The 25798-nt window shown below is 43.8% G+C and overlaps 3 protein-coding genes across 8 annotated transcripts; 1 reads left to right on the top strand and 2 right to left on the bottom strand.

The window, feature by feature from the left end:
• Positions 1–771: 771 nt before the first annotated feature.
• Positions 772–6676, top strand: wdr32 (WD repeat domain 32). The gene is made up of 8 exons (XM_028987477.1): positions 772–947; positions 1019–1516; positions 1612–1725; positions 3079–3276; positions 3866–4068; positions 4155–4235; positions 4363–4508; positions 5298–6676. The coding sequence occupies exons 2-8, from the start codon at positions 1116–1118 to the stop codon at positions 5667–5669; spliced, it is 1515 nt and encodes a 504-aa protein (XP_028843310.1). The 5' UTR covers positions 772–947; positions 1019–1115; the 3' UTR covers positions 5670–6676.
• A 333-nt stretch (positions 6677–7009) lies between these two features.
• On the bottom strand, positions 7010–14642 carry cpxm1a (carboxypeptidase X (M14 family), member 1a). 3 transcript variants are annotated; one of them, XM_028971060.1, is made up of 13 exons: positions 14350–14642; positions 13339–13448; positions 12644–12783; positions 12153–12237; positions 11886–12036; positions 11735–11814; positions 11539–11662; positions 10358–10554; positions 10106–10285; positions 9690–9984; positions 8933–9072; positions 8753–8855; positions 7010–7881 (listed from the first exon to the last, which is right to left on the bottom strand). In XM_028971060.1, the coding sequence occupies exons 1-13, from the start codon at positions 14624–14626 to the stop codon at positions 7568–7570; spliced, it is 2196 nt and encodes a 731-aa protein (XP_028826893.1). In that variant the 5' UTR covers positions 14627–14642; the 3' UTR covers positions 7010–7567. The 3 variants fall into 3 exon arrangements, with proteins under 3 accessions (XP_028826893.1, XP_028826884.1, XP_028826900.1); XM_028971051.1 differs by having other exon boundaries at positions 9690–10002; XM_028971067.1 differs by having other exon boundaries at positions 9690–10002; positions 12644–13213; positions 13339–14488.
• A 3907-nt stretch (positions 14643–18549) lies between these two features.
• LOC114790842 (uncharacterized) lies at positions 18550–25235 on the bottom strand. Of its 4 annotated transcripts, none has more exons than XM_028981250.1 (5): positions 25184–25235; positions 21109–21312; positions 20272–20617; positions 20001–20176; positions 18550–19505 (listed from the first exon to the last, which is right to left on the bottom strand). In XM_028981250.1, the coding sequence occupies exons 2-5, from the start codon at positions 21251–21253 to the stop codon at positions 19117–19119; spliced, it is 1056 nt and encodes a 351-aa protein (XP_028837083.1). In that variant the 5' UTR covers positions 21254–21312; positions 25184–25235; the 3' UTR covers positions 18550–19116. The 4 variants fall into 4 exon arrangements, with proteins under 4 accessions (XP_028837083.1, XP_028837099.1, XP_028837091.1 ...); XM_028981266.1 differs by lacking the exon at positions 25184–25235 and adding an exon at positions 21822–21925; XM_028981258.1 differs by lacking the exon at positions 25184–25235 and adding an exon at positions 21534–21708.
• Positions 25236–25798: the final 563 nt, after the last annotated feature.

Here is a 25798-nt window from a genome sequence, read left to right on the forward strand (position 1 = left end):
TATGGTGTTCTTGTTTTTATTGTAGCAGAAGAGCAGTCGACAAAAACAAAATGTTCCCAATTCCTAATGTTTGCACAATGTTCCCTTTTCATTCATTCATTTGTGCAGAAATACTTAACTACTTTACACTGGGGTCAAGTGTCTTTGTTCAGAGACGCAATGAAGGCTCAAGACATTGAATGACCCTGTAATTAAACGTAGCGTGACGGGAACTGACCGTTTCCAGAACCACATGTCCATGTTCAAACCTCTATTGACTCAATGAAAGTGCATTTGATCCACAAACTTGGATGAAATTCTAGTCACTAAGGCTTGAGCCTTTGACTACTGGGTTCCTGTCTGTGATTCATCGATTGTGTAATGACTAGAACAGAGCAGTCCCTCTCAACACTTCCCGACACCTTCTAAAACTCCCCTTGGTGAGAAGCGAGAAGTGTCACTGAGCATCTGCTAACTTCAAACATGTTTTAAAATGTTCTTGCATCTTTTTAAATATGTTTGGGTCCACAGTTTTGCTGCTAACTAGCATTGCTAGAGTGCTAATGACACTTCAAAATACAATTTAAAGAACCAAACATTGATGCGCCTGCCAGAAAGTGTTCCCAACTTCCATAATCAGGCCACGAAGGAACGCCCGAAGCTCAGGTTGCTATGGGAACTGAACATGAAAGGTCATGTCGAGGTCACCTGGGCCTGGCCTTTATTTTATTAACTGGCGCGTCTCTCCTGGCAGCCGCACACGTTTCCACGCGGGTGGGAAGAGCAGAAAGGCGACGTCGTGTGCTTGGGTATGAATAAAGCAGCTTCTGCCCCAGCTCTGCTCGGGGCCTCCCTACGTCACGTTCACATTCACATCGCTAAAGGTTTTTCACGGAAACTACCCAGAGTGGACGTTTCGGACATTATGCCGCTGTGTCGGGAAAGGAACCGGAAACACGTCACGCTCCGTAAGTTCGCTCCGTATTTGTTTGTTTTAACGGAGGCGCGGCGCGGCGCTGAGTGACATCTCTGTCCGCAGGTCCGGAGGATTTCACACGCGGCCGAGTGCTGACCGGGAACCGGGACCGACCGGACCTGAAGAGACCGACGGCACCGCGGGGGCCGCGAATGCCACGATGAGCTCGGGCGGCCCGGGCGAAGACGCCGAGGAGCGCGCGGACAGGCCCCACAGTCGCGCCTCGGAGCGCGAGGAGCCGTCGGAGGAAGACTCCGATGAAGACGAGGACGCGGCGGCGCGTCCGCCGGGCGGCGCGTGCGACAGCGCGCGCGTCTGGAGCGAGACGAGACCCGTAACGGGAGAGCGCGTGCCCGCCTCGAGCTCCGGCGGCGGCGGCGACTCGCTCTTCTCCTGGATCTGGAACCGCAGCATCCGCAGGGGCCCGGTGGTGGACCCGTGTCGGGAGAACTACCGCACCATGACGAGTCTGTACGCGTCCATGAACCCCGCCGCGGACTCCGTGAACCTGAGCACGCAGACCCACGGCGCCGTCTTCAACCTCGAGTACTCGCCGGATGGGTGCGTTTCGCCGCTGCTCAGTCCCGTTAGTCTTCCTAGATGCATTAGATATTAAATGCCTGCCTGCCTGCCTGCCTGTCTGTCTGTGTGCGTAGGTCGGTGCTCACTGTCGCCTGTGAGCAGACAGAGGTGCTGCTGTTTGATCCCGTCTCCTCCAAACACATCAAAACTTTGGTGGAAGCGCATGAGGACTGTGTCAACAACATCAGGTCGGCCTGCACCCCGATGCACACCCATCCTTTACCTTTACGGCATTTATCAGACGCCCTTATCCAGAGCGACTTACAATCAGTATTTACAGGGACAGTCGTCCCCCCCCCCCCCTGGAGCAACTAAGGTTTAAGTGTCTTGCTCAGGGACACAATGGTAGTAAGCGGGATATGAACCCGGGTCTTCTGGTTCATAGGCGAGTGTGTTACCCACTAGGCTACTACCACCCTTTAGGGTTCAGTCTGTCACACGTGCTCCTGCGCTGAGTATTTATAGGTTTGTTTTGACCCCCGATGATTTTAAGGGGATTTAGGCTGCCGCGGTCTGTGACCCCAATTATGGAGGCTTTGCGAAGCTGGCCTTTCGAAGCGCTGTAACAGACGTGATTTGTTGTTGCCATACTAGAAATTACTGCTTGCTAGTTATCTGTGGACTACCCACCTGACACTTTTAGTTAAAGTATCACCCAGAATGTTGATATTTTGATGTGTTTATCCTGGACATATATAGTTGGACTGTATATCAGTGTGCAAAAATGAGCCCAAATGAGCCCTATTTAACATAAAAATTGGGTTCCTCTGTCCCTTTTTTCTGCAAGCAAGAAAAAAAAATCATAAAAAAATCTAATTTTGAACCACCCAGTTTGGCACTTACATTTACAGCATTTATCAGACGCAGTTATTACAATCAGTAGTGATAGGGACAGTCGCTCTGGAGGCACTCAGGGTTTAGTGTCTTGCTCAGGGTCACAATGGTAGTGGTTTGGGTTTGAACCTGTGACCTTGTGGTCTTCTTGTTAAAGTAGTGAGGCTACTACATTTACATGAACTGCTCTGCTAGTGTTGTGTGTTGATGCAGTTCTGTTAAAGTGTTTGCCCCCTCTCTTTTTCCGTGTTAGTCACATTTAAATGTTTCAGATCAGATAATATTAAATAATAGTCAAAGACAACACAAGTGAACACAAAATGCAGGACTTTGGAACCCTACTTGGCCCTGTGTGATAAAGTGATTGTCCTCTAAAGGGGGTTTTGAGCAGCAACCGCCTTTTTAAGGTTATGCCACTGCAACTCTATAGGATTCAGGTCAGGACTTTGACTAGGCCACTCCAAAGTCTTCATTCTGTTTTCTTTTTATCAGAGGTCGACTTGTTGTTTCAGCTTGAGGTGATCATGATCAACATTCTACTTCAGGTTTTTTTTGATAGATAGACCGCAGTATTCATGATTCTATTTATCACAGCAAGTCTTCCAGGTCCCAAAGCAGCCCCAGACCACCGCACTACTTTTACACCAGATGCAAACACTTTATCACACCACTATGATAACACGTTTTGTTGCGTGTACACGCTGCAGGTTCCTGGACAACCGGTTATTTGCCACGTGCTCGGACGACACCACCATCGCACTGTGGGACTTGCGTAAGCTGAGCGGGAAGGTGTGTTCCCTGCATGGCCACGCCAGCTGGGTGAAGAACATCGAGTATGATACCCACACTCGCCTGCTTGTCACCTCTGGCTTTGATGGGAATGTCATCACATGGGATACCAACAGGCATGTATATTATGGCATGTCCATGTAAATAAATTTAGTTGGCTTACACAATCAGTAGAAATGGGTGAAATATGGCTGGTGGTGTAAATCCTCATTTCTGCTTGTGAAAACCAAGATGGATTTAATAGATTCAGTTTTATTGTCAATGTCTAGTCTACAGATCCAAAGTGGTAGCGTCTAACCAGATGGATGGAAGAATATAATAATTTACCTAATTAAATATGATTTATTGATATGAGAGACTGATACAAATGCATATTTATTTATAGGTAACCTAGGTGTCATATATAAGGTACCTAGGTGTCATATATAAGGTACTTAATGGGTAGAAGTGAAGGGAAGGTTGTCAGCAATGGACAATATTAAGACAATGAAATTTATAGAAAGTGTAAAAAAAATTATTAAAAAAATTATAATGAGATACTCTAATGCCAGGCTCAAGTTTTAATAAACATTAGAAGTTTTATGGCAGCATTTTGTCCGGCATCGTGTGTGTGTCAAGTACCATACTTTTCAGGATGAATCACACCACTAATAGAGATTAATTTCCAAATGCTTATGTACAGAATGTCTGGTGTCTGTGTTTTAGGTTTACCGAGGATGGCTGTCCCCATAAGAAGTTTTTCCACACACGATACCTGATGCGGATGCGCCTGACTCCAGACTGCAGTCGGATGCTCATCAGCACTTCTTCTGGCTACCTGCTGATCCTACATGACCTTGACCTCACTCAGAGCCTGGAGGTTGGCAGCTATCGGATATTACGAGCCCGCAGGACGCCACTGAACACAGGTCACTCACACTCTCATTAAAAGTGCTCTTTATTTTTGTGTGTATGATGGAGACTGGCCATTTTCACTTTTTTTTTTCCCCCTCAGATGGTTCCCCTTCTGGTTCAAGATCAGCAGGTGTTCTTCGCCATGGACAAGACATCAATAAGCTCCACCCCCACAGAGAAGGTGAGTGTGATTTTGTTTTTATGGCATGATCTTCCCTATAAGGGTAAACATTATAGGGAAATTATTACAACTTCTAACGTAAACTGTGCTTGTTCTGTTTTTTCTCCTGGGTGGGGTGATTGGTCAGGTCTCTCTCCAAGGAACAGTCTGGAGGTGCTGACCCCAGAGGTCCCAGGTGAGAGGGAACGGGGGAACTGCATCACCTCTCTGCAGCTGCACCCTAAAGGCTGGGCCACTCTGCTACGCTGCTCCAGCAATACAGATGACCAGGAGGTACTGAGCACTGCAGTCTTGTCTCTCGCTCTCTCACACACGTGTGTGTTTTGTATCTTTATGATTTATATTTGGTCACCAAATACCTAATTAACATAAAGCTTTACAGTAATGTCAAAATGAGTCTCCATGATTTATATAAATAGACAAAATAAGCAAGAACCATTTTGTAGGAATCAATAAAGAATCATTTTGTATCATTTGGCATTTGTCACCCAGAACAGGACCTTTTCTTATGTTTTATGAAAAGTTTAAAATAGGAGAAGCCTGATTGACAGTTCTCACATACACTACTTACTCATTGTGGGTGATTTTAAACCCACCCACCCCAATACAACACGTGCACAAACATGAAAGATTATCCAGATCTCTGCAAGTCCTGAGTATGTCTTTCATATTACACTAGCAAAGAAGCCCCATGCTTGGCACGTTGCCGTGCCCATAATGTCCTGATAACTGCTCACAATTTGAATATTTTAAGCGCATACAGACGTTGACTGGTTAATACTGGAGACTCAGTGATTATTAGAAGTGAAGTAAGGGGATTTAACATTTAACATGGCCTAGCATGTAAGTGGGTATTGCGCAAGATGCCACTGAGGTCCGCTCGAGCAAAGTACCATCCCCACTGCTCTCCCCACTCACAGATCACAGTGCTCCCTGGGCGCTTTTCAATGATGCTCTCTGAGGTAATTGGTTAAATGCAGAGGACACATTTCTGCTGTGCTTGCTGTGTGTGTCACAATGAGAAATCACTTTGACTTTACACTTGCCTTCATTTCTCTGCAGTGGACGTGTGTATATGAGTTCCTGGAGGACTCGTCATCTCGCCCACCGGTTTCTCCGCGCTGCTCGCTGCGTCTCACACACTACATTGAGGAGGCCAACGTCGGCCGGGGCTACATCAAGGAGCTCTGCTTTAGCCCTGACGGACGTCTCATCTGCTCCCCATATGGTTATGGCGTGCGCCTGCTGGCCTTTGACTCCCGTTGCGGTGAACTGGCCGACTGCCTGCCCACCCAGACGTCCGTGCTGACGGAGGTGCGCTCCATCTACTCCCACAGTGACGTGGTGCTCACCTCCAAGTTCTCGCCCACGCACTGTCAGCTGGCCTCGGGATGCCTGAGTGGCAGGGTGGCCCTCTACCAGCCTCATTTCTGAACCTGGGAGGGTGGGCGAGAGAGACTGAAGGTCCCGACGTCGTGTGAGTGACATGGAGCAGGATCTGGTGGGTTTTGAAGTTTAGTGGTGTATTTGTCTGAGGGGTAAGTTTTCAGGGTGTGTATGTGTTGAAGGGAGTGTCCTCACTTGCTCAAGGTGTGTGAGTTAGTGAGGCCAGCTGTTTAATTACAGTTAAGTAGCTTATGTCATGAAATTAGTGACATGGAGAAGACAAGTGCGTGTGTGTTGTAGACTCCCTTTGCGGATGTGTTGGGGCTCTGCTGCCTTTTGTCGGTGCTGCTAACTGCTTTTACAATCTCACCTTTGACCTCTCAGTGACCTTTCATTGCTTACACAGTCAATCTGTGACCTCATGATGTGTGTCTCAGAGCTGAACATGGTACAGATGGAAAAACGTGGAAACCCCCCCCCCCCTCCCCCGGGCATGTAAGCACCATGGTAGCCTTTCTCAGTTGGCTCTGTGATTGGTTGATGAGCTTCTCCTGATCTCTGATCGGCCATAAAGGCGACAATTAGCTACTTTGTTAATAGAAGAAGGGATGAAATGATTGTATGAGGGGGAGAATAGTCTATGCCTTTCCAGATGCTCGTCTTAACCGTTCTTTTGCCGCAGGGGCTGTTTCCATGGCAACAGTGCCTCTGGTTGTTAAATGTTATATACACACACACACACACACACACAAATCCACTAAATGCTTTGTGCTGGCTAAAACAAACCCAATTATCAACACTCTATATATATTTCTTTTCTTTGATATTACAGCAGAAACTGCTGTTATGTGAAGCCGTAATCGGCCATTTGCTATGTAAATTAGTTTGGGAGTGAGTGTAGGAGAGGAATGTGTGTGTGTCTGTGTGTATCCATCCTGTAGACAATCAGGGTGCATGCATGTGGATCAAAGTGAGTGTGTAAGTCTTTTTGGAAGAGACTGGAAGAACAAATGTGTTTTTCTCTGTTGTAAATGTGTGTTCCTTGACACCCCCCCCACCCCTTTTTTTTTTTTTTTTTTTTTTTTCTTGACTGCTGTGTTTTCTTTGGAGCAAGGATTACAGTGGGAGTTTGTCACCGGAGTTTAACTCTTCAGAGTGCTGAATGGACGTTGTCGCAAGCTCCGCTCATGTGACCAACTCTGCACAATCTCCTGCACCAGGCAGCACAGCTTTAATGCTCTTAATCATAAAAAACATTGTTCAATAAATACTACACTGTTTTTCTAAATCTTGCTTCGATCCGCAGATTCTTCTCTTTCTCATGTTAGCGCTACACTTTGTCCTCTTTTCACTGATTCTGTCAGTTTCTCATTTGAAACACAAGGCAGAACATTTTCAGTTCTTTATTTTTTTCCTTTAGGCTATACAAACTCTGTCAAGCATCAGTCCCTTAGAACGGAGTTCACATTTCAATGAAACATTCACATTAACCATTTCAGTATAAGGATGACTGGCATCTGAGTTGAGACCTGCTCTATTTGTTCCTCAGACTGGCGCCTGTGTTTTATACTGTAAATATGACCACTGTACCATGCAGAGTCGTGCAAGCCCACTCTCATCAGGCCATCTTCCTTCCGTTTGATGAGAAAACTTTAGGCTCCTCCCATCCATTTGGTCTCTGGCTAAAGAAGCGGACTGGTTTGAAACTCGAACAATTGAGGTGTTCTGCTGTTCATTGTTGTGGCTGCCCACTGCTCACAAAGGGTGAAGGGTTTAAATGTAGAGGGCAAAGTTTGTTGTGTGATGTGATATGCTGTGTATCACCCTACAAGTGGACCTCCCATACCATACATTTGGTGACGTGCTACATGCAAGGCACTTAAAAAGGGAAATCTTCAGAGTATATGTGTGTGCGCTAAACCCAGCGCTTCTGCCCTGAACGGCCTTCACTGGTTCTTCTGGACAGGATGTAAACGTTGTTGCTTTTGTCGGCGTTGGTTTAACAGCTTGGTCGTCACGCGAAGTTTCCGCACCTGAGCATCGCGGCGCCGCAGTTGCAAGTCTTTGGGCGTTTTCACACCTTTCATGCGGGCCTCGAGGGCAAGCTGCTGTGGTGTTTTGGTGAGGGTGAAACTGCAGACCGTGGGCCGTGGATCTGTCCCAACGTGGCACTTTCTTGTACCAGGGAGGTACCCCTCAGCCCATGCTGTCACCACGTACTCTCCAGGGTTCAACAGACGCCAGAAATCTCCATCGGTGGCTGCAGGGATAACAGAAGTCTACCAGTCAACTGTCGGGGTAAAAGTCCCAACAACTAAAACCATAAAATGTAGGAAGTAAAATTCTGTATGAACTGAATTATAGTGGGGTACAAACTGATGGATCATGAGCAATACAAATGCATTTCATTATTTCTCATCTGATACAATTATAAGATGAAGTGTTTACAATTTATCATGTTTCACTGATTCAGGAAAGCAGCCTCAAAGGTAAATCTCACAAAAATGCATTGATCAAATGAAGGTAATTTCATAAATTGTGTGCTATGACACATTTTTGTTTGGTTGCAATTTTATGATCTTTATGATTTATATTTTGTATCTCTGAGTGGATGGCAAGGTCCTGCATAAGCACACGTTCATGTTTGGTTTGGTGGTAGCAAATACTATCCATGCTCTATATCTATTACAGCATGAAAATATGGCCCTTCCCCCTTAACATTTTAGATCAGTTTTCTTCTCAGTTTACTTGTTTGAGGGTTGAAGGCATCTTGCTCTACATTGGGAAAAGACTGCATGAGAATACACTTCCATCAGTGTGTACCAAATTAAACACATTTAAATAAACACAAAATGCTGCTGCTCCTCATAACTACACTGGCAACGTTTATTTTACAAAATATATAATAGACGTACACTTGTAGAGTTCCTTGAAAGACTCCCTGACACAATGAAAGCTCAGAAGAAGAAGTGTTCGAAAGGAAAATGGTGGGAATTGAAGTACTTCTATACATTTCCACAGAGCAAATGTTCAGATGATTCTCCAGGAATACCTGGATGATTCAGAGGTGGTTTGCTCCAAAGAGCTCAGCACATTTCTGGAGATGCAGACTATAGGACCCAGACACATACCTGATCTTATGTCATGATCTAGGTCTCGCACTTTTATGATGGCATCTGATATTGGACCCTTTGTTTCCTTGTCTCTGACCACCCCTTTTATTCCTCTATGCACCTGAAAGGCAGGATGGTGAAAGACATGAGTTTTTTTTAATGACATTACCACTAAAAAGTGTGTGTCTGGTGGATTACCTGCTCCATATACAGCAGCAGAGACTCTTTGTTGTTTTCCCACTCGGTTGGCAGTTCGCTAGCATGAGGAAATTTATCGCAGGACAGCTCGACTGTCACCTCAAAACAGTTGGTGTGCAGATAACTGAAGTCGTTCATGCCTGCATATAAATTTGAACATAAATTAAAATCTTTGAGGCAGGAACCCTGTGGTTGTTAATGGCTGCAGTGCTTTTATATCCAGCTGTTTCTCTTCTGCAAGAAATGAGCAACATTAGAGGTCTGTTAGCCACGGGGTGCAGTAGGCATTAAATCAAAGGAGATGTTTTGCTCTGTGGTCCTCTGTCAGATGAGCCAGATTTTTTTCCCCTCCCTTAAGAATCCTGGAAAACAACCGATCAAGAGCGCTTCAGTTTACTCATAGTCCAGAAATGACGGATCAAAGCCAGTGATGATAATACATGTGCTTGTCCATTCTAGTGAAATTACTCAATCTATCCATTATGATCCTTTACTTAATATATCTGTACCCCGAAGTGTCCTATATGTGTGTTAATGTAAGACTTCTAGTCATGGGCACATTCTTACAACAATTTTTAGTTAATGAAGGATATGGGTTGGTGCTTAATTGAAAAAATATAGCATCTTGAGGTACTTCCACTTAGCAAAACTCATTGTTCAGGTCACTTTACAATTTATGTGCCACCATGCATAGCAACAATTCAAATATGTATTTAAGATCAGATTTCAGAATTACTCTGTGTATGATTATACTCACTCCCAGGTACTGTGTGCCAATCAGCACCATTGATGATGTTGTTGTGCTGCTGGAAGTTCTCGTAGTGGCACACACGGCGGTCGGGATTTGCCATTGCCTGATTGGACGAGGCATAGACTGTAGCCAGCCAGCGGAAGAACACGTCGTCAGCTGTTGGCGTGTTTTCGCGCGGGATCCAGTTCCGTGTGCAGTCGTACGGGTACGTCACAACCAACTCGCCGCCGTGGAGGTTGGCGCTCAGGACGAACGGCACGGTCTGCATCCAGCTGATCACTGCACGTGTCTCTGGGGCAACCTGTGTAGCATGAGGACACTAGTACAGTGTTGAATAACCACTACTTGCCTCTGTGTGTAGAACAACCTGTGTAAGCATGTCTGGGTGCATAAATTGCAGCTAAAGAGCAACTGGTGCTTACGAATGCATCTTCTGAGGTGTAGTACTCTGGTAAGGGGATGTAATGGTTGCTGACTTTGCTCTTGTCCTTTGCGTTCTCCTGTTCATCCCACATGATGTTGTTCAGGTCAGCAAAGTTATGGTTCATGTCAATGCCCTCGTAGCTGTAGCGACCCAGGGCCCAGCCGGACAACTCGGAGCCCTGTGACAGACACTCGGGTTACTGTTAAGATTAGCAACTGATTAGCAACAGGGTAAAGAGTCTGTCACCTACCTTCTGATAGGCCTCCTCGTATCCGTCAGGGTTCATGGATGGTAATAGGTGGATGCGCGTGTATTTCACCAGTCTGACAATCCTCTGATTGTTCCGTTTGTACTCCCTGCATATGTACTGCATGAGGTTCAGCACCAGCTCTCGGCCCAGAACTTCATTACCATGCATTCCAGCAACGTATCTGAACTCTGGTTCTCCTACACACACACACACACACACACACACACACACAATATATATATATATCAATCCACCCTTATCTTGCTTCTCCTATCCTCCCTAAATAGTGCTGATAATTATTTTTCAATGTTTTACTTTGCAATAAAAAAAATGATAAAGATAAAGACAGGAATGCACTCTGGAGAATTGAGAAAACAATCCAGATCCAAGTGTCCAGCTGGCGAGCTGCCAACCAGAGTGGATCATGGGAGACTGGGCCTCTTTAATGGCAACAATCTCCTTGTGTGAGCCAGGCAGACACAGTGCATAAATAAAGCTTGAGTTCCTGTTCAAGGTCATTAAAAAAAAAAATGCCGTTTTTTTAATGGTCTATATGCACTCTGGATATTACGGAAAATATGTTTTTTAATGTAATCACCAGTTTCGCACACAAGACTTCTGGCATGATTTCAGACAGGTCTGTCCTGCCTTCAGTCCAGACTGCATGAGACAGCTGTTCAGCTCACTGCATTCATAAAATTCTCACCGACATTGTTGTGGTTGATTTTTCTGGAAACCACCTAGTATCAAAACGCTGCATATGGAGCGCATGTGGTGTTTTATAACAACTATTACAAAACTGGGGGAATCCAAATGATTTATCGATAAACATATATATATATATATACACACAGTCAAAGATGAGATGTAATGGAATACATTAAATACTTAAATGTAGTTAGTCTACATTCAGTCGACTTTTTGATTTTACAATGCCGCCAGTAAAAAATATATATATGCTTAGAATACACCCGGTGTGATTTAAAAAGCAGATTTTAAATCTGCTCCGCATTTAGAACAATAATATTAATTGTTGGTGCTGATGTGTCTTAGATGTGTTTTTTAACTGACCAAGGCATAAAAATCATAAAAAAAATAATGCAGCATATCAAAAATTTATTCAATACATTTCTGTATTTGCCGGAGGCCTGTATTTGACTGACAAACGATTGCACACTTACCCAGTTCATGCTTGCCTGGGTTGTCCGAGATCTCCATGACGTAGAGCTTGAGACCCAAGTAGCTCTTTCCAATCGTGTAGATCCGAGTAATGTTTGGACACTCCTCGTGGACTGCTTTCAGCAGCTATGGAGACCACAGACATATGATGTAAATGTTTAAATATGTCAGTCACTGGGGGGGGGTCAGAGACCATACCTTCCTCATTTCTTGGTAGTTGTGATGTCTAAAGTCCAGGTTGTCTTCAGATTCTGGCTGAGGTACTGTGCGATCTGGATCTACACACACATTTCCACACACATTCTGGATAAGGTGACTCAGTATAATGGGTAAAATGTCACTGACATACCTGACAGAGGGCAGCCTAAGAATTCAGCACGGAGGCACACGCTCCCATTTTTGTGCCAGGTCAGCGGGTTGATGCGTATGTACCGGCCCACCATTCCAACAGGGAACATGCCTAACACTGGGGTCTCTGGGTCACGGTTGCCATCAAACACCTACAAACACCGAAACACGTTATATTTATCTATCTGTACACACACACTTATCCTCTTATTTTTTAAAAATGGACAAACAGGTTAGTTAACCCGCTGGGTCAGCAGTCCTGACTTACTGCTTCCACAGAGCCGTTCATACAGGGAGTCCAAACAGCAGAGTCATTACTGATGAGAACCCTGTAGGACTCAACCCAGTTCAAGCTGAAACACAAGATGCACAGAAATGATTAGCACTGGCCCCTGTCCCTCCCATCAGATCTGGCCATCTTTTAGAATTTGTTATCATGGGCCTCCTCACTCAGATTCCTGAATTTCACAATGGCTTATTCTCTTTTTCAGAACTCATAGCAGAGGTTGGCTGACAAGATTCGATGAAACATGTATGTAACATGCATGTAAAGATCTGTTTGTTCACACAATCAAAACCCAAGTGATTTTATCCAAGCAACAAAAGTTAACAAAGGTTCTGTCTGTGAATTATAAACAAATCAGTGGGAAAAGTTGTCTTGAGACAACCAATGGACTTGAACACTGGTGTGTGGTATCCAGACAGCACTATACCTCTGGATAAGGGTGTCTGATAAATGCCGTAAAATGTACCACAAACCTCCATATGGAATTTCTCCCCTGCAAAATGACCCCAGTGAAGAGTGTGGGCCTCAGAGCATCAAACTGTAGCCACTGATTCCCATCATCCACTGCTGCACACCATGCTCCATCATACTCATCACCGTCGTCTATACCAGACTGCACACAAACACACATTTCTTGACTCAATTGAAGTGTAAGTATTAAGTAATATAGGGTATCAGGGACAATACAACATAAAGTATTTAGAAATGGCTATAGGTATTTGTTTGATATGAAATGGGTCAAAATGTCTTTGGTAGCTGGAAATGTGTGCTAATGATGGAACATCTGCATACACGTAGAGAGGAACTTTATCAGCAACTTTATCAGCATCCACAGCATCCAGCTGTGGATGATGGAAATCTGTCACTTTCCATCAGGCTTCAATGCTGGCCTAGCGATTAAGGAAGTGGACTCGTAACTGGAAGGCACTGCAAAAGTGCTGCTGAGGTCCCCTTAAGCAAAGTACCGTCCCCACACACTGCTCCCCGGGTGCCTTTCATAGCTGCCCACTGAGGGTGAAGGGCTAATGCAGAGGGCATGTTTGCTGTGTATCACAATGAGAAAAAAAAACAAATGGTTTTCACTTTATTGATTATTATTGATTATTTTAAAAGCACTAAATGAAGAAGCAATAAAACTGGCCTTCATCACACAGCAGAACACTTTTACCTGTATGTTGAGTCGTCCGCGGTGGGGTGCCAGGCCGGCGCGCTGGTACGACGAGGCAGAAAGCTGCGAGTCGCTCGCCCTCAAAGACTCCAGGCCCACAGGAGGACATGCTATTGGAGGGGGGTGGGATTAAAGCTCATTTTATTCACATGAATACTACGTTAAACCCCACTGAGGGTGAAGTTTAACTCCATCTGCATCTATGCAGCAAAGTGCCTAATTTTCATTTTTCTTTTCCACAGTTAAAAGCCGGCAGTGTAATCTGACACTGAAATATTTGTGGGGAGTAAAAACTCCCCACAGTCTCACGTCTCTGTGTCAGTACTTGTTTATCTCAGTTTCAGGATGGGAACTAATGTGATAATTACAAGAGCACAGGGTGTTAAAATATAACTAATTTAACAGATTAAAACCTAAAATGGGAAATGAGTGTGTGTGTGTGTGTGTGTGTGTGTGTGTGTTCCTGCACACCAAGTTATTGTTCAGTTCATAAATCCTGGCAGATCAAAATAAACTCATCAGTCACCGAGGATGGAAGCATCTCCCAATTTCCTTCATAAAATCCGATGCCTCTCCAAAGCCTGGTGGAAACGGGACCACCTGTATAAATTTACATTCAGAATGGTTCTACACGCAGATAATAAAGTAACTACAACAGCCAAAGATCTATAATTCATGTAATACAAACATAACTAATGTTCTGATTTACTAAACTAGTTAACTTCCCCAACATTCCAAAGAAACCACGAAGCAGCATCACCATTGAGCAGTGGTCTCAAACTCCACTTTAGAATGAATTTTAAACGCTGTAATTCACATAAAAAGTTTTATTTATATAACGTTTGTCATGTATCTTTACTGTGTAACAGCATTCATTGCCTTCAACATGCAATAACTCCCCCAAATTCTACCTATCAAGAATAAAGAAATATTAATGAAGGGGACAACATCAGTCACTCAGAAATACAAAGTCGGGGTGACGACGCGCAGCTTGGTATAGATGGAACTCACCTCCTTCCCTTCGGGCTCTTTGTTTCTCTCCGGTCTTGTCGTTTGCCTTTGGACTCTGGGGGCCGACGGGGGGCAGCGCAGGACCGGCTACGCCAGGCGACGCACTGCTTGTAGTGTCAGTATTTAACTTGCTGAGTAAGGGCAGTAAAGTCGGATTTAAGTTTATCTGCAGCGGTTCTGTGTAGTTCGGGTTATTATTTTTGACGGGAGGAGTCTCAGTGGCCACTTGAAGTGCCAGTGTTAAAACCGTCCAGAGCGCCACGGACACCCTCGCCATCTCCGCTGCAGTCAGCGCCAGGATCTGCCGAGTTTTCCCGACTCAGCATTTAAACTGTCGTAAAACGCCAAAAAGACGCGACCCTTTCGGCGAGAGAAATTGATCCTGGTCGTAAACTTTATAATAGCAGTAAGGTACGAACTCCCCCATTCTGATCATTTTTTACAAATAGCCTAATAAAAACACTATTATGTGCATTTTACGTTATATAGATGTATTATTATGGCCCTGCGATATGAAGCGCTGTGTACACACAGAAACTACAGGTCCCATAATGCAGTTTGTCAGCACTTTGTCAGCACTTTGCTGACAAACTGAGCGCCAGGGTGGTAGTAGCCTAGTGGGTAACACACTCGCCTATGAACCAGAAGACCCGGGTTCGAATCCCACTTACTACCATTGTGTCCCTGAGCAAGACACTTAACCCTAAATTGCTCCAGGGGACTGTCCCTGTAATACTGATTGTAAGTCGCTCTGGATAAGGGCGTCTGATAAATGCTGTAAATGTAAATGCCTTACGGTATGGAGGATCGCTGAGGATCTGAAATTTGTTTGTTATCAGTTAGGTAGCTAGCGGGGTGACTGGAATTAGCTTAGCGTAGTGAGTGAATTTGGGGACAGACATTTAGCTACGCAGCGAAATTTACAGTTGCAGCTTGGCGTCGTCTGAGCGGCACGCCGCGGGGGAGGAGAACGGGACTCAGAGAGGCGGCTGAGCTGCGCGTCACCGAGGAGCGTTGGGGGGGGGGTATTTTATATAATAAAAAAGAATTAAATAATTATACTGTCCATAAACCACAAGTAGTATATTGCGATAGCTCAGAAACACAGTATTTGGTGCTGTACTTACCTTTAAGTATTCCAACTAAACTTTGAAAACTGCATTTATGGGCGTGCGCATGCGCAATTGCCTTTTGTAGGACAATTTCGATAAGTAGAATGAAATTATTTTTATTGATTGCGAATGTTTTTTAATTGATTGCAGTGTAAATGACCGCAGGTCCTGAAGTGAAGTGTGTTCACCCCCTTCCGCTGCTAGCTGTTCATTATGATTATGCAATAAAGTTCATTATGATTATTTAAGTTATTGCATTTTTCTACATCCCTGGTGTGCTGTGGTATCTGAACCTGACCAGATAAAAAAAAGGAAGTGGCAGCAGTTACAATAATAGATCTAAATAAAGTGGCTGCAAGTTTGACACCCCTGCCATAAGGAATCCGAATATAAAGAATCATGAAAGTCCAATTTGGGCAAATTAAATGGAAATTAATAATAGATAGAATTGTGAAGAACATTACAAATACATTACAATGCAGTGTGATTGAGGATTTGCTGAAGATTTGGTCAATTTATTTAAGCAGCAGGAAACCATTCAAAACAATTGTTTATTGCGATACACAACAAGACAACAGCCAATTGACCGAATTGCCCCGCAACTCTTCGGGGCCTTTCATTCTTATACTTATACTTTTTCTTATCTTTGGTGACACATCTTCAAAACCTCAAGAAGACCCAAAAGACTGTGGTGATCGTGTGTGTGCTTAACCTTTCTTCCTGTCTCAATAATGTGTGTGTGTTATCTATGTTTTTCTGAATGTACCGTTCATTAAAATGTTCACTCCCAGGATACGTGTGAAGAAAGCTAAGGGAGGCAACACTTTGGGAGCCTCAAGGACAGGCCTTGTCTCTTCTATGTAGGCATACAACAATTCATAATACATTTCTGCGTACAAAGTGTTCAAAATACAACATGCATATATGTATGGTGCTAGTGTTATATATGTCTCCAACAAATATCTTTATTTATCTGTGCTCCTTCACATATGCACAAAGTTAGACCCATAGAAAAACAAAAGTTTAAGTGTGTAAGTTCAGTGAATGTAATTGCACATCTGTCACCATAATTCTTTTCCTGGCTGCAGATGCCCAGCCAGTATCTTTTGAGTTGGCAGTGGTTATAAACAGTCTACAATGAAGCATTGTGCCTCCAGCTGTGACAGTCTTTGGTGGCTGTCTGATCCTCTGCATAATTTGTTTGGGATTACTGGGCCCTGCTAGACTTCCTCCCAAGCCTTGGCTGACCTTTGACCTCTACAGTTTCCAGCAGGTGTTTGTGTGTGAGAGTGCATAGAAAGTTCAGACTGTAAATCTACCATAAACTTGGCAATAGTGGCTCAGAATAAATGTCAAAAAGCAGAACAAAATGCTCAACATAAACAAAATAAAACATAAAAACCCCAAAATATAAAGCAGTATACATAAAAGACAGTTCCCTCTTCACGTAGAATTCAGATTATACAAAAAGAAACATCTAAAAACCATCAATACAACCTTTTCAGTCAGACATGAGGTAACATATTCCTCAGGAGTGGGCAAAAAAACATTCCTTTATTCAGAGCCAATTAAAAGGTGGAAAATTCCCACTTTACCTGCCTCTGGCACGGTAGTGCACTCAGCACCTGAGTTCAACAGAAACGTCACATATGGTCTGTAAGGAGAACTTGAAAAGACATTTTCACATGAACAAAAAACAAGGATATACTGCATCAACTCATGTCTCGATAAAAGAACTGCATATTTTACCAAGTTCAGAATAATTAAAAATAATTAAAAAATAAAAGTGCAAAACAAGAATAATCCAGCTGCTGTCGCGTTGTCAATCTTCTGTTCCCTGTGACTTTGCAGCACGTAGACGAACTCGTTGTGGGTTGTCAGAGAGCAATAAAAATCACTGCTCTGACCCAGAGAGAGGTTACTAGCACATCTCTGGTCCCTCTTGGATGTTCTGTCTCCCTCATCTTTACCATCTTGCTGGGGTCCAGTCCTCAAATGTTGGCCATCCCATGCTGAGCTGCCAGCAGCGACGTGTCATCTAAAGCTCCTCTGCTCCACCTGGTTTGCTTTTCCATAGCTTGAACAATACCTTCTCCGGACTCTTGTCCCACCTTGTCTCTGACAACATTGTCTACTCCAGCATCTTCAGTCAATTTTGTTTGCAAATGATTCAAAAGCATCTTTGACACTGCAACCTGAGGCAGTGTTGTGTGTGATGGAATAACAACAGAATATTCCAATTATCTAACACACCCGTACTGTGCCAATACCATGTTACAAAAATATTGCAAGTATTCAAGTGGGACCAATATGCAAATATTGTAAACATGTTTTTATGTTTTTAGACATAAAGTATGTGTAACAGGTAGGTTGAAGGTGTGCAAATGTGTAAGCTCTGGTAGGAAGCTCCCTGTGACCCTACGTTCATGACATCTCCAGCTGAGCGCAGATAGAAAGGCATGAAAATGTGGGATAATGCACAGCGTCCAGTTCAAGCTGAGGCCAAGGAAGGTTTGAATCTGTAATCACCACACACTCACCAGAGTCCCGCTCTCAGTGCTTTGCTCAACAATTCAATCTGAATTTTCTGCAATATCTGTCAAAAGGAGTCAGGTAATTGGCCCATGTCTTTTTTTACCCATTTCCCTTTTCTGACGATGCATGAATAAATGGCACAGATTTTTTTCTGGGTACAACAAAGATGTTGTAAGATGCGAACCCCACTTCTCGGTGTCTGAGATCATCGTGGGGTTTGCACTCACCGCAACCGGAAGTGCTAATCTTTATTATATTATGTCATAATCAAATAAAATACAGACGACAGACAGACAAACAGATAGATAAGTTGAAAAACAACAATGTTTAGGGCAAACCAATCATTCAACCCTGGCCAGGGTTCGAACCTGGTATTTCCACCATGAAGGTGAATGTGTTACCGATACACCACCAGGGATTTGCATTTGGTTTGCCAATTCATACTGGTTCACAGAACAACCAGTAGTTTGACTAAATTTAACTGCCAAATTACAGTTATTACAAGTCACAGATTTCAAATAATCAAAAAAATTATTATTAGATATTAGAAAAAATCTCTGAAATAATGCTTTGATTGTGGGAAACCGGAGTACCCGGAGAAAAACCCACGTGAACACGGGCAGCGCATGCAAACTCCACACAGAAAGAACCCGGGCCAGGACTAGAACCCAGATTCTTTCTATAAGGCAGCAGCTCCATGAGGCACCCCCTAGGCCATATATCAAGTAAACGTGTTGTATGTGTGAGGTTTGTATGTAGATGTGTGAGGAATATATGGTGTATGTGTGAGGTTTGTATGTAGATGTGTAAGCTTTTCTTGATAAATGGCCTACGGTTGGCTCATATCTCCAAGCACTGTACTACCGTGTCACTAGAACTACACAGGTAAACACATCATATCAATTACATCAAGTCCTGTCTATACTAATTACCCAACTTACTCTATATAACTTAATACATATTATAACCTAACTTACTACATATTACTAAATAACTTATTACCTAACTACTACATATAACTTAATAACTATTACTACAAAAACTTACTACATACTACTTACTAACTATTACTACCTAACTTAATACATATTACTTCACTTACCTGTCACTTACTTACTCATTAATTAGGCCAGATGTAGGGGTAGTGCCAGCGGTCAGCCAGTACGCTGCAGTCTACCCCATTACGGGTGATCTTGGCCGCCTCTTCTCGCTGCCGCTGAGCCTCTCTCTTCATTGCTTCTCGCTCTGATGTCGTGCTGGACGACATGAGGTGAGAATGCGGCTTCCTCCAAGATGGAAGGCACACAGCACTCGGTGGATTCGGCTTTTCCTGAGTGCTGAAGAGACGGACCAACTTGTCCCGGGGCAGCTGGGTACAGGAGGTGGTCGGGTCTGGCTGCGTCCTGGGGGCCATGAGGTGTCGCTGGGGCTTCCTGGCTGCAGGGTATTGCTGCACCTTCTTCTGCCTTTTTGATGGTAGGGGCATTGGCTCAATCATAATGGATAAACCTTCAACAGAGACAATAACAAGATTTACCACGAGTGTAAAGACTACAACAGTAACATGTAAGACTTAGTTAACAAGATAACTTGGAATTATTTGCTTGTTGAAATGGTCATTTACGTTCAAACTGTGCTGATTCTGAAAACTTCACACTAATTATGATTCATGTTGGGATGTAAAGTATAAAATGTCTGCCACAGTCATGTGCAGATCACAAAACATCCATAAATTTCTATTTTAACTTTCCTCTCGCGCCCTCTGCCGAATTAATTATGCCTGGGGCAGTGGTGGCCTAGCGGGTAAAGAAGCAAACCCGTGTTCACTAAGGGTGATGGATAAAAGCAGAGGACACATTTCGTTGTGTCACCATGTGCTGTGCTGCAGTGTATCACAATTACAATCACCTCGCTTACACAAAACTCAACTGTAAACTAAGGTATAGGTGGTTTTTATCATTATTTTGTTCAAGAAAACGCCACAAAAACCATGCAATGTTTTACCCTCAGTCGGTTTAGCACAGGCCCGAGAACCCAGTAGATACGCAGCTGCGCACCGCTGAACTGGGCCTGGACCGGCCGTCGTCTTCCTGCTGCTGTCAGATCCTGGATGTCCTGGTCCTCCTTGCTGCTCTCTCATGGTCTCCTTTCTCTTCATTGATTCTCGCTCTGATGTCGAGCTGGACAACATGAGACGAGAATGTGGTTTCCTCCAAGATGGCACACGGCACTCGGTGGATTTGGCTTTTCCTGAGTGCTGAAGAGATGGACTAACTTGTCCTGGGGCAGCTGCATCCTGGGGACCTTCATGCCTGCCTCTGATGAACTGGTCACAGCGGTGACAGGCAGAGGCAGCACAGTGGACGTTCCAGCCTGGGGTCTTCGATATGGACAGCTCATCTGTTTCCTCCTGGACAAGGTGTCTGGTCTGGTCCTCTTGGCTACAGTGTAGGGGAAAGGCGGCTTGGCTGTAGTACCCATCAGGGGCAGCTTTGTCAGCACCTTCACCCGTGATGGACCAGCCTTGGGGTATCGTTGGGGCTTCCTGGCTGCAGGATATTGCTGCACCTTCTTCCGCCCTTTTGATGGTAGGGGCATTGGCTCAATCAAAATTGCTAAACCTTCAACAGAGACAATAACAAGATTAACCACAAGTGTAAAGACTACAACAGTAACATGTATGACTTAGTTAACAAGATAAATGGGAAATATTTGCTTGTTAAAATACTCCTTTACGTTAAAACTATGCTGATTCTGAAATCTTCACATTAATTATGATTCATATTGGGATGTATAGTATAAAATGTCTTCCTCAGTCATGTGCAGATCACATAACATCCATTAATTTCTATTTTAACTTTTCCTTGTGTGCCCTCTGACGAATTAATTATGCCTGGGACAGTGGTGGCCTAGTGGGTAAAGAAGCAAACCCGTGCTCACTAAGGGTGATGGATAAAAGCAGAGGACACATTTCATTGTCATCATGTGCTGTGCTGCAGTGTATCACAATGACAATCACCTCACTTTCACAAAACTTTGTAAATTAAGGGATAGGTGGTTTTTACCATTAATTTGTTCAAGAAAACACCAGAAAAAACATGCAAAGTTTTACCCTCAGTCGGTTTAGCACAGGCCCGAGAACCCAGTAGATACGCAGCCGCGCACCGCTGAACTGGGCCTGGACCAACCGTCGTCTTCCCGCTGCTGTCGGATCCTGGATGTCCTGGTCCTCCTCGCTGCTCTCTCACGGTCTCCATCCTGATGAATCTCTCAATCTGGGAAATCTCAATCTGCTCACTCTGCTCAGCTTCTATTTCTGTTTAAATTAAAACACAAACACGATGACGTCACTGACCGGAGTACATTGGTTTTTTTTTTATTCTTTAGTCACCACGTGATTTGTAGTGCGATCTAGAAACACTGAATTCATCTTCCTGAGCAGTAAAGGTACACGGGCAAACACAGCAAACGACAGCCACATAACCAGACAACAAAATTATTTTTTTCCATCTGTTACTCACTCACTAAACCAAGTACCTTCTTCCCGTTTTTCAAAATTGTGACGGTGAAGCTGCCAAATATGCAAATGAACCGCGAATTTGCAGAAATACATAAATAAATAAGGATATCTGCGTGAATAGTCGTCTGAGAGTCTGTTGCTGCGAGTATAAGCCTATTCGCTGTGGAAAGCGCAGCTAAACCGATGTCGGCTGGATAAACGGAGACTATTTTAATTAGTAAAACATGGCGCCAGTCCCGCGCTGAAGGGTTAGAGGTCACAAACCAGCCGCTCAGCGAAAATACTACTTTTTAATCGCAACTCACCAAAAACGATCTCGCTCCTCTCGGTCGCTTTACAGCTCTGAGGATCAACAAACATCGTTACCATGACAACGACGTTCGTCCGACGCGACGTGCGGCGCAGCGCGATTCTAACATTAAACACGGAGGCGTTTGTAACCCAGTAGAAAGAGTCCCTCGTTTCATATAGGGATAGTGTAATTAATGAAAAGTATTTTTTTTTTGTTCTTATCACTCGTGGTAAACCAGACTATGAGTAATTAAAGTTATTTGGGTGCCTGTCAAGTTTTGTTTATTTGCTATTGGTCGGGCCACTCCGTACTGTATCGCTATTGTAGGAGAGGGAAAGTCCCGCCCTGATTTGTGTTAGCAAGTTAGTCAGTACAACGCAGCACCACGAGGAGCGCACGCGAACGAGAGAGAGCGAGAGACAAAAGTTCGGTGATTGTGGACAAAAAGTGGTTTTAACCACCAAAACCAGTGTTAAGTGAAACACCCAAAGCACCTGAAATTTCCTAGAACCTGTGAATGTCTGTGTACAGATCGTCTTGGTGAGTCACGCTAAGCTAAGCTAAAGTCGCTAACTGCTGTTGTTGCATTGCACCTTGTGTGTGTGCTTGCTGCTAGCGAAATGTAATGTGAAATGATACTGTGTGGTTATGTTTACAGTAAAATTGTAATTGTAAAATGAGTACAGTTCACTTAATTAATGTTCTGTGACTTGAGATTGTTTTGAGATGTAATGTTTTATTTTGAATGATAATTTTGTTCATATGGTTAAATGTTAATTGTATGGTAACACTTGAAATCATAATTAATGGTTAAAAAGAGTAACTAATCATAATTTCATGGTTGATAACCTAAAACATATAATTCATTTAGCATTGAATAAAACAATACTTCATAGAGGGATATGGAAGAAATACTGGTATTCTATGCTATGCAAATTGGAAGATTATTTCATTTTGAGAAACCAAGAATTATACAGAGATATGACCATAATGCTTTAAAGGTTATGCCTGAAACAATAAGGTTGTATGTTGTTGTTATGCAGGCTAGGTTTTTTTTCTATTGAGCCTTCCTTGGAAGAAATTGAAAGATGGATTTCTCCCTGACGAGGGGGATGGCGAGCCACCGGGAAAGCGGATGTTCTTCACCAATCTGAGAGGGAACTTCTCCATTCCTTCTCCATCATACAGGTCACCGGTGTGGTAGGACTTGATCTGACATCATTGACTTTGACTGTTACCTGTTTCACCTACTGACTAAGACCTACTGACTAAGACCTACTGACTAAGACCTACTGACTAAAGACCTACTGACTAAAGACCTACTGACTAAGACCTACTGACTAAGACCTACTGACTAAGACCTACTGACTAAAGACCTACTGACTAAGACCTACTGACTAAGACCTACTGACTAAGACCTACTGACTAAAGACCTACTGACTAAAGACCTACTGACTAAGACTTACAGACTAAAGACCTACTAGACTATAACACACTGACTAGGAAGAAAATCTGAACTCAGAACTTTTGCATCGTTGTTGACCAGGAGAAAAAATTCAATTTGGGAAGGAGGAAAAAGACTTTATAATTATTGGAAATTGTTACGTGTTAATTATTATGTTATGGTTTTATAAGAGAGAAGTTTTTGTTGTGTTGTTATAGTGAATGCTGGCTGTTAGATTGTACATTTATTTTCTTATTTCCATTTAAATATACTTAGTAAGTTCAACTGTCTCCCCTGGTCTGAGCATCTTTTTCCCTGGCTATCACATAGCACAGCATTTACCTCCACGAACCTAGACACTGGTCCCCCCCTTGGGTGAATCACCTGAGCTTGTATATATCTGCTATAAGGGTAGTTACATTCTTCACAGTGGTTACACGTTCATAAAATGCGACGGCGATTTTAAATAAAGTAAATAAGGATTTTATGTTAATAATAATTAATTCAATAATTTGAAGCTGCATTGAAGCAGTAATTAGCAGTAATACATGCAGATACATACTAAAACCAGTAATAAATAAACTTGTTGTAAAGTCCAGTTTTTCTACTGTTAGAACAACACAGTCGCCCAGTAATTGCTAGACAGGGTAGAAGCTATTTCGACTCGTGCACGCAGTGTTTCCTTCATAATGCCCTTTATTTTGATCAGGAAAAATGTGAGGCCACCTCAATCACTTCCGTCTGTACAGGGGAGCTCACCGATGGAACTATTTTACCTGCTCATGCCCCTCTAAGTGTTTCCTAAACCTTTTTATTCCCCGTCTTCACTTATTTCTGCATTGTGCTGCGCTCTGAAAGCCTCTGTTTTCTCCGCTTTGCGCGTCTGAAGTGACAGCGTTAACCACGCCCACTTGTCGCGCTGAACCCCGCGACAAGAAATACTGTGTTTCATTGTATTTCGTGACATCTTCTCTTCACCTTTTTTTGTGTGGTAGTAGCCAAGTGGGAAACACGCTCGCCTATAAACCAGAAGACCCAGGTTCAAATCCCACTTAGTGTCTCCAGGGGGACTGTCCCTGTAACTACTGGTGGTAAGTTCCTCTGGATCAGGGCATTTGATAAATGTAAAATGGCGCCAGCGTTCGTGTTGCACATTTTATCATGTTGATTTTATTTTCATAGTGTTGTGAGAGGACTTTTTTTTAAAGGAGGGGAAGTCGTGCTTTTAAAGTATACTGGCAAACATAATGCATCGTATATACTATTGTTTTTCTGAGACTTCAGTCACTGATTTGTAGCTTTTTTGGGGTCACGAGATACAATGGCTGCTGTCACCCCCCCTGCAGCAGGAGCAGAACATTCCAGCTAGTCATTCTGTACATGATTATTATTTCTAGTCATGACAGGTCATCTGAATATTTTTTGGTCCCCAAGTTTCTGTTTTGTTCTTTATGTGATCCCCGTTCCCCTGCAGGAGGGTCACCTGAACGTGTAATGTGAGCTGAGCGCAGTGACATCTTGCTGGTTTATGGATATTAATCTTTGACATTCCAGTCATAATTTCACATATCTAAATGATGGGCTATTTTTCATGTTAAAATCCACATTCTTTTGTGTTTATTAATGCTTGAGTAATATTACATATGAATGGAGGATGAATGCCTCTGGAAAAATAAATACAAGTGGGAAAAAATCTTTTGCCTCTTTTTGTATTTGAAGCTGTGGCACATAACACTGTCAGCAAGGGGCTCAAACAAACCCCCCAACTAGTCTTCTTAACCCCGCCTCCAGCCCAACTCCTTGCTGTAGCGCTCACTTCAGCCTGCACATTTCCACAGTAACCAGATGCTTGCACATCACCACGGTAACCAGATGCTTGTTACTCCTTCCCTGGTGCGTGGACCTTCCTGCTACTGAAGCCTTTCACATACCTGCCGTGCTGCATGAGCATCAACATGGCAAACAGCAGTTGTTCCAGATCACCTCTGCGCTGCCCTGTTTTCATGAAGCTCACCCCACAGCCTGCTTCCAGCTCCAGCCCCATGTCGGCGAACGCGCCCCCTGGCCCGGCCTTGACAGCATGAACGAACCACAACAGGGGGCATCGAACATGGAAACCTTGAAGATGATGTTCGCTCAGCTCATGAACACTGTACAACAGCAGCAGCATCAAGATCAGGGCATGGAAAGTAGGAAATGTGAAGTGATAGTCATTGTGATACACAGCACAGCACACAGTGACATGACAAAATGTGTCCTCTTCTTTTGACCCATCACCCTTAGTGAGCAGTGGGCAGCCATGACAGGTGCCTGGGGAGCAGTGTGTGGGGACGGTACTTTGCTCAGTGGCAACTTGGCGGATCGGGATTTGAACTGGCAACCTTCTGGTTACGGGGCTGCTTCGTTAACCGCTAGGCCACCACTGCCATGAAAAGTGTCGTGTTCTGTTCATGGCTGGACAGACAGCGCCTTCATTACTATTACGTGACAATGCCAGCCTGCGTGCTCCAATCTCGGCTCCGGGGAGCATCTCGGCTTGATGTGGA

This window comes from Denticeps clupeoides, chromosome 1, assembly GCF_900700375.1.
Source record: "Denticeps clupeoides chromosome 1, fDenClu1.1, whole genome shotgun sequence".
In the NCBI taxonomy this organism is placed as follows: domain Eukaryota; kingdom Metazoa; phylum Chordata; class Actinopteri; order Clupeiformes; family Denticipitidae; genus Denticeps; species Denticeps clupeoides.

Bases quoted from the DNA above. Each gene is read 5' to 3' on its own strand.
- wdr32 (XM_028987477.1), top strand. From the start codon at position 1,116: ATGAGCTCGGGCGGCCCGGGCGAAGACGCCGAGGAGCGCGCGGACAGG. The intron at 1,517-1,611 runs GTGCGTTTCGCC...CTGTGTGCGTAG, and splicing joins CTCGAGTACTCGCCGGATGG to GTCGGTGCTCACTGTCGCCT. The intron at 4,509-5,297 runs GTACTGAGCACT...ATTTCTCTGCAG, and splicing joins GCAATACAGATGACCAGGAG to TGGACGTGTGTATATGAGTT.
- cpxm1a (XM_028971051.1), bottom strand. From the start codon at position 14,626: ATGGCGAGGGTGTCCGTGGCGCTCTGGACGGTTTTAACACTGGCACTT. The intron at 11,815-11,885 runs GTATGTCAGTGA...ATGTGTGTGTAG, and splicing joins CTTAGGCTGCCCTCTGTCAG to ATCCAGATCGCACAGTACCT. The intron at 11,663-11,734 runs GTATGGTCTCTG...TGGTCTCCATAG, and splicing joins ACTACCAAGAAATGAGGAAG to CTGCTGAAAGCAGTCCACGA.
- LOC114790842 (XM_028981258.1), bottom strand. From the start codon at position 21,609: ATGTATTTCTGCAAATTCGCGGTTCATTTGCATATTTGGCAGCTTCAC. The intron at 20,177-20,271 runs GTTAGTCCATCT...CATGTTGTCCAG, and splicing joins ATGCAGCTGCCCCAGGACAA to CTCGACATCAGAGCGAGAAT. The intron at 19,506-20,000 runs GTAAAACATTGC...TCTCTGTTGAAG, and splicing joins CTGTGCTAAACCGACTGAGG to GTTTATCCATTATGATTGAG.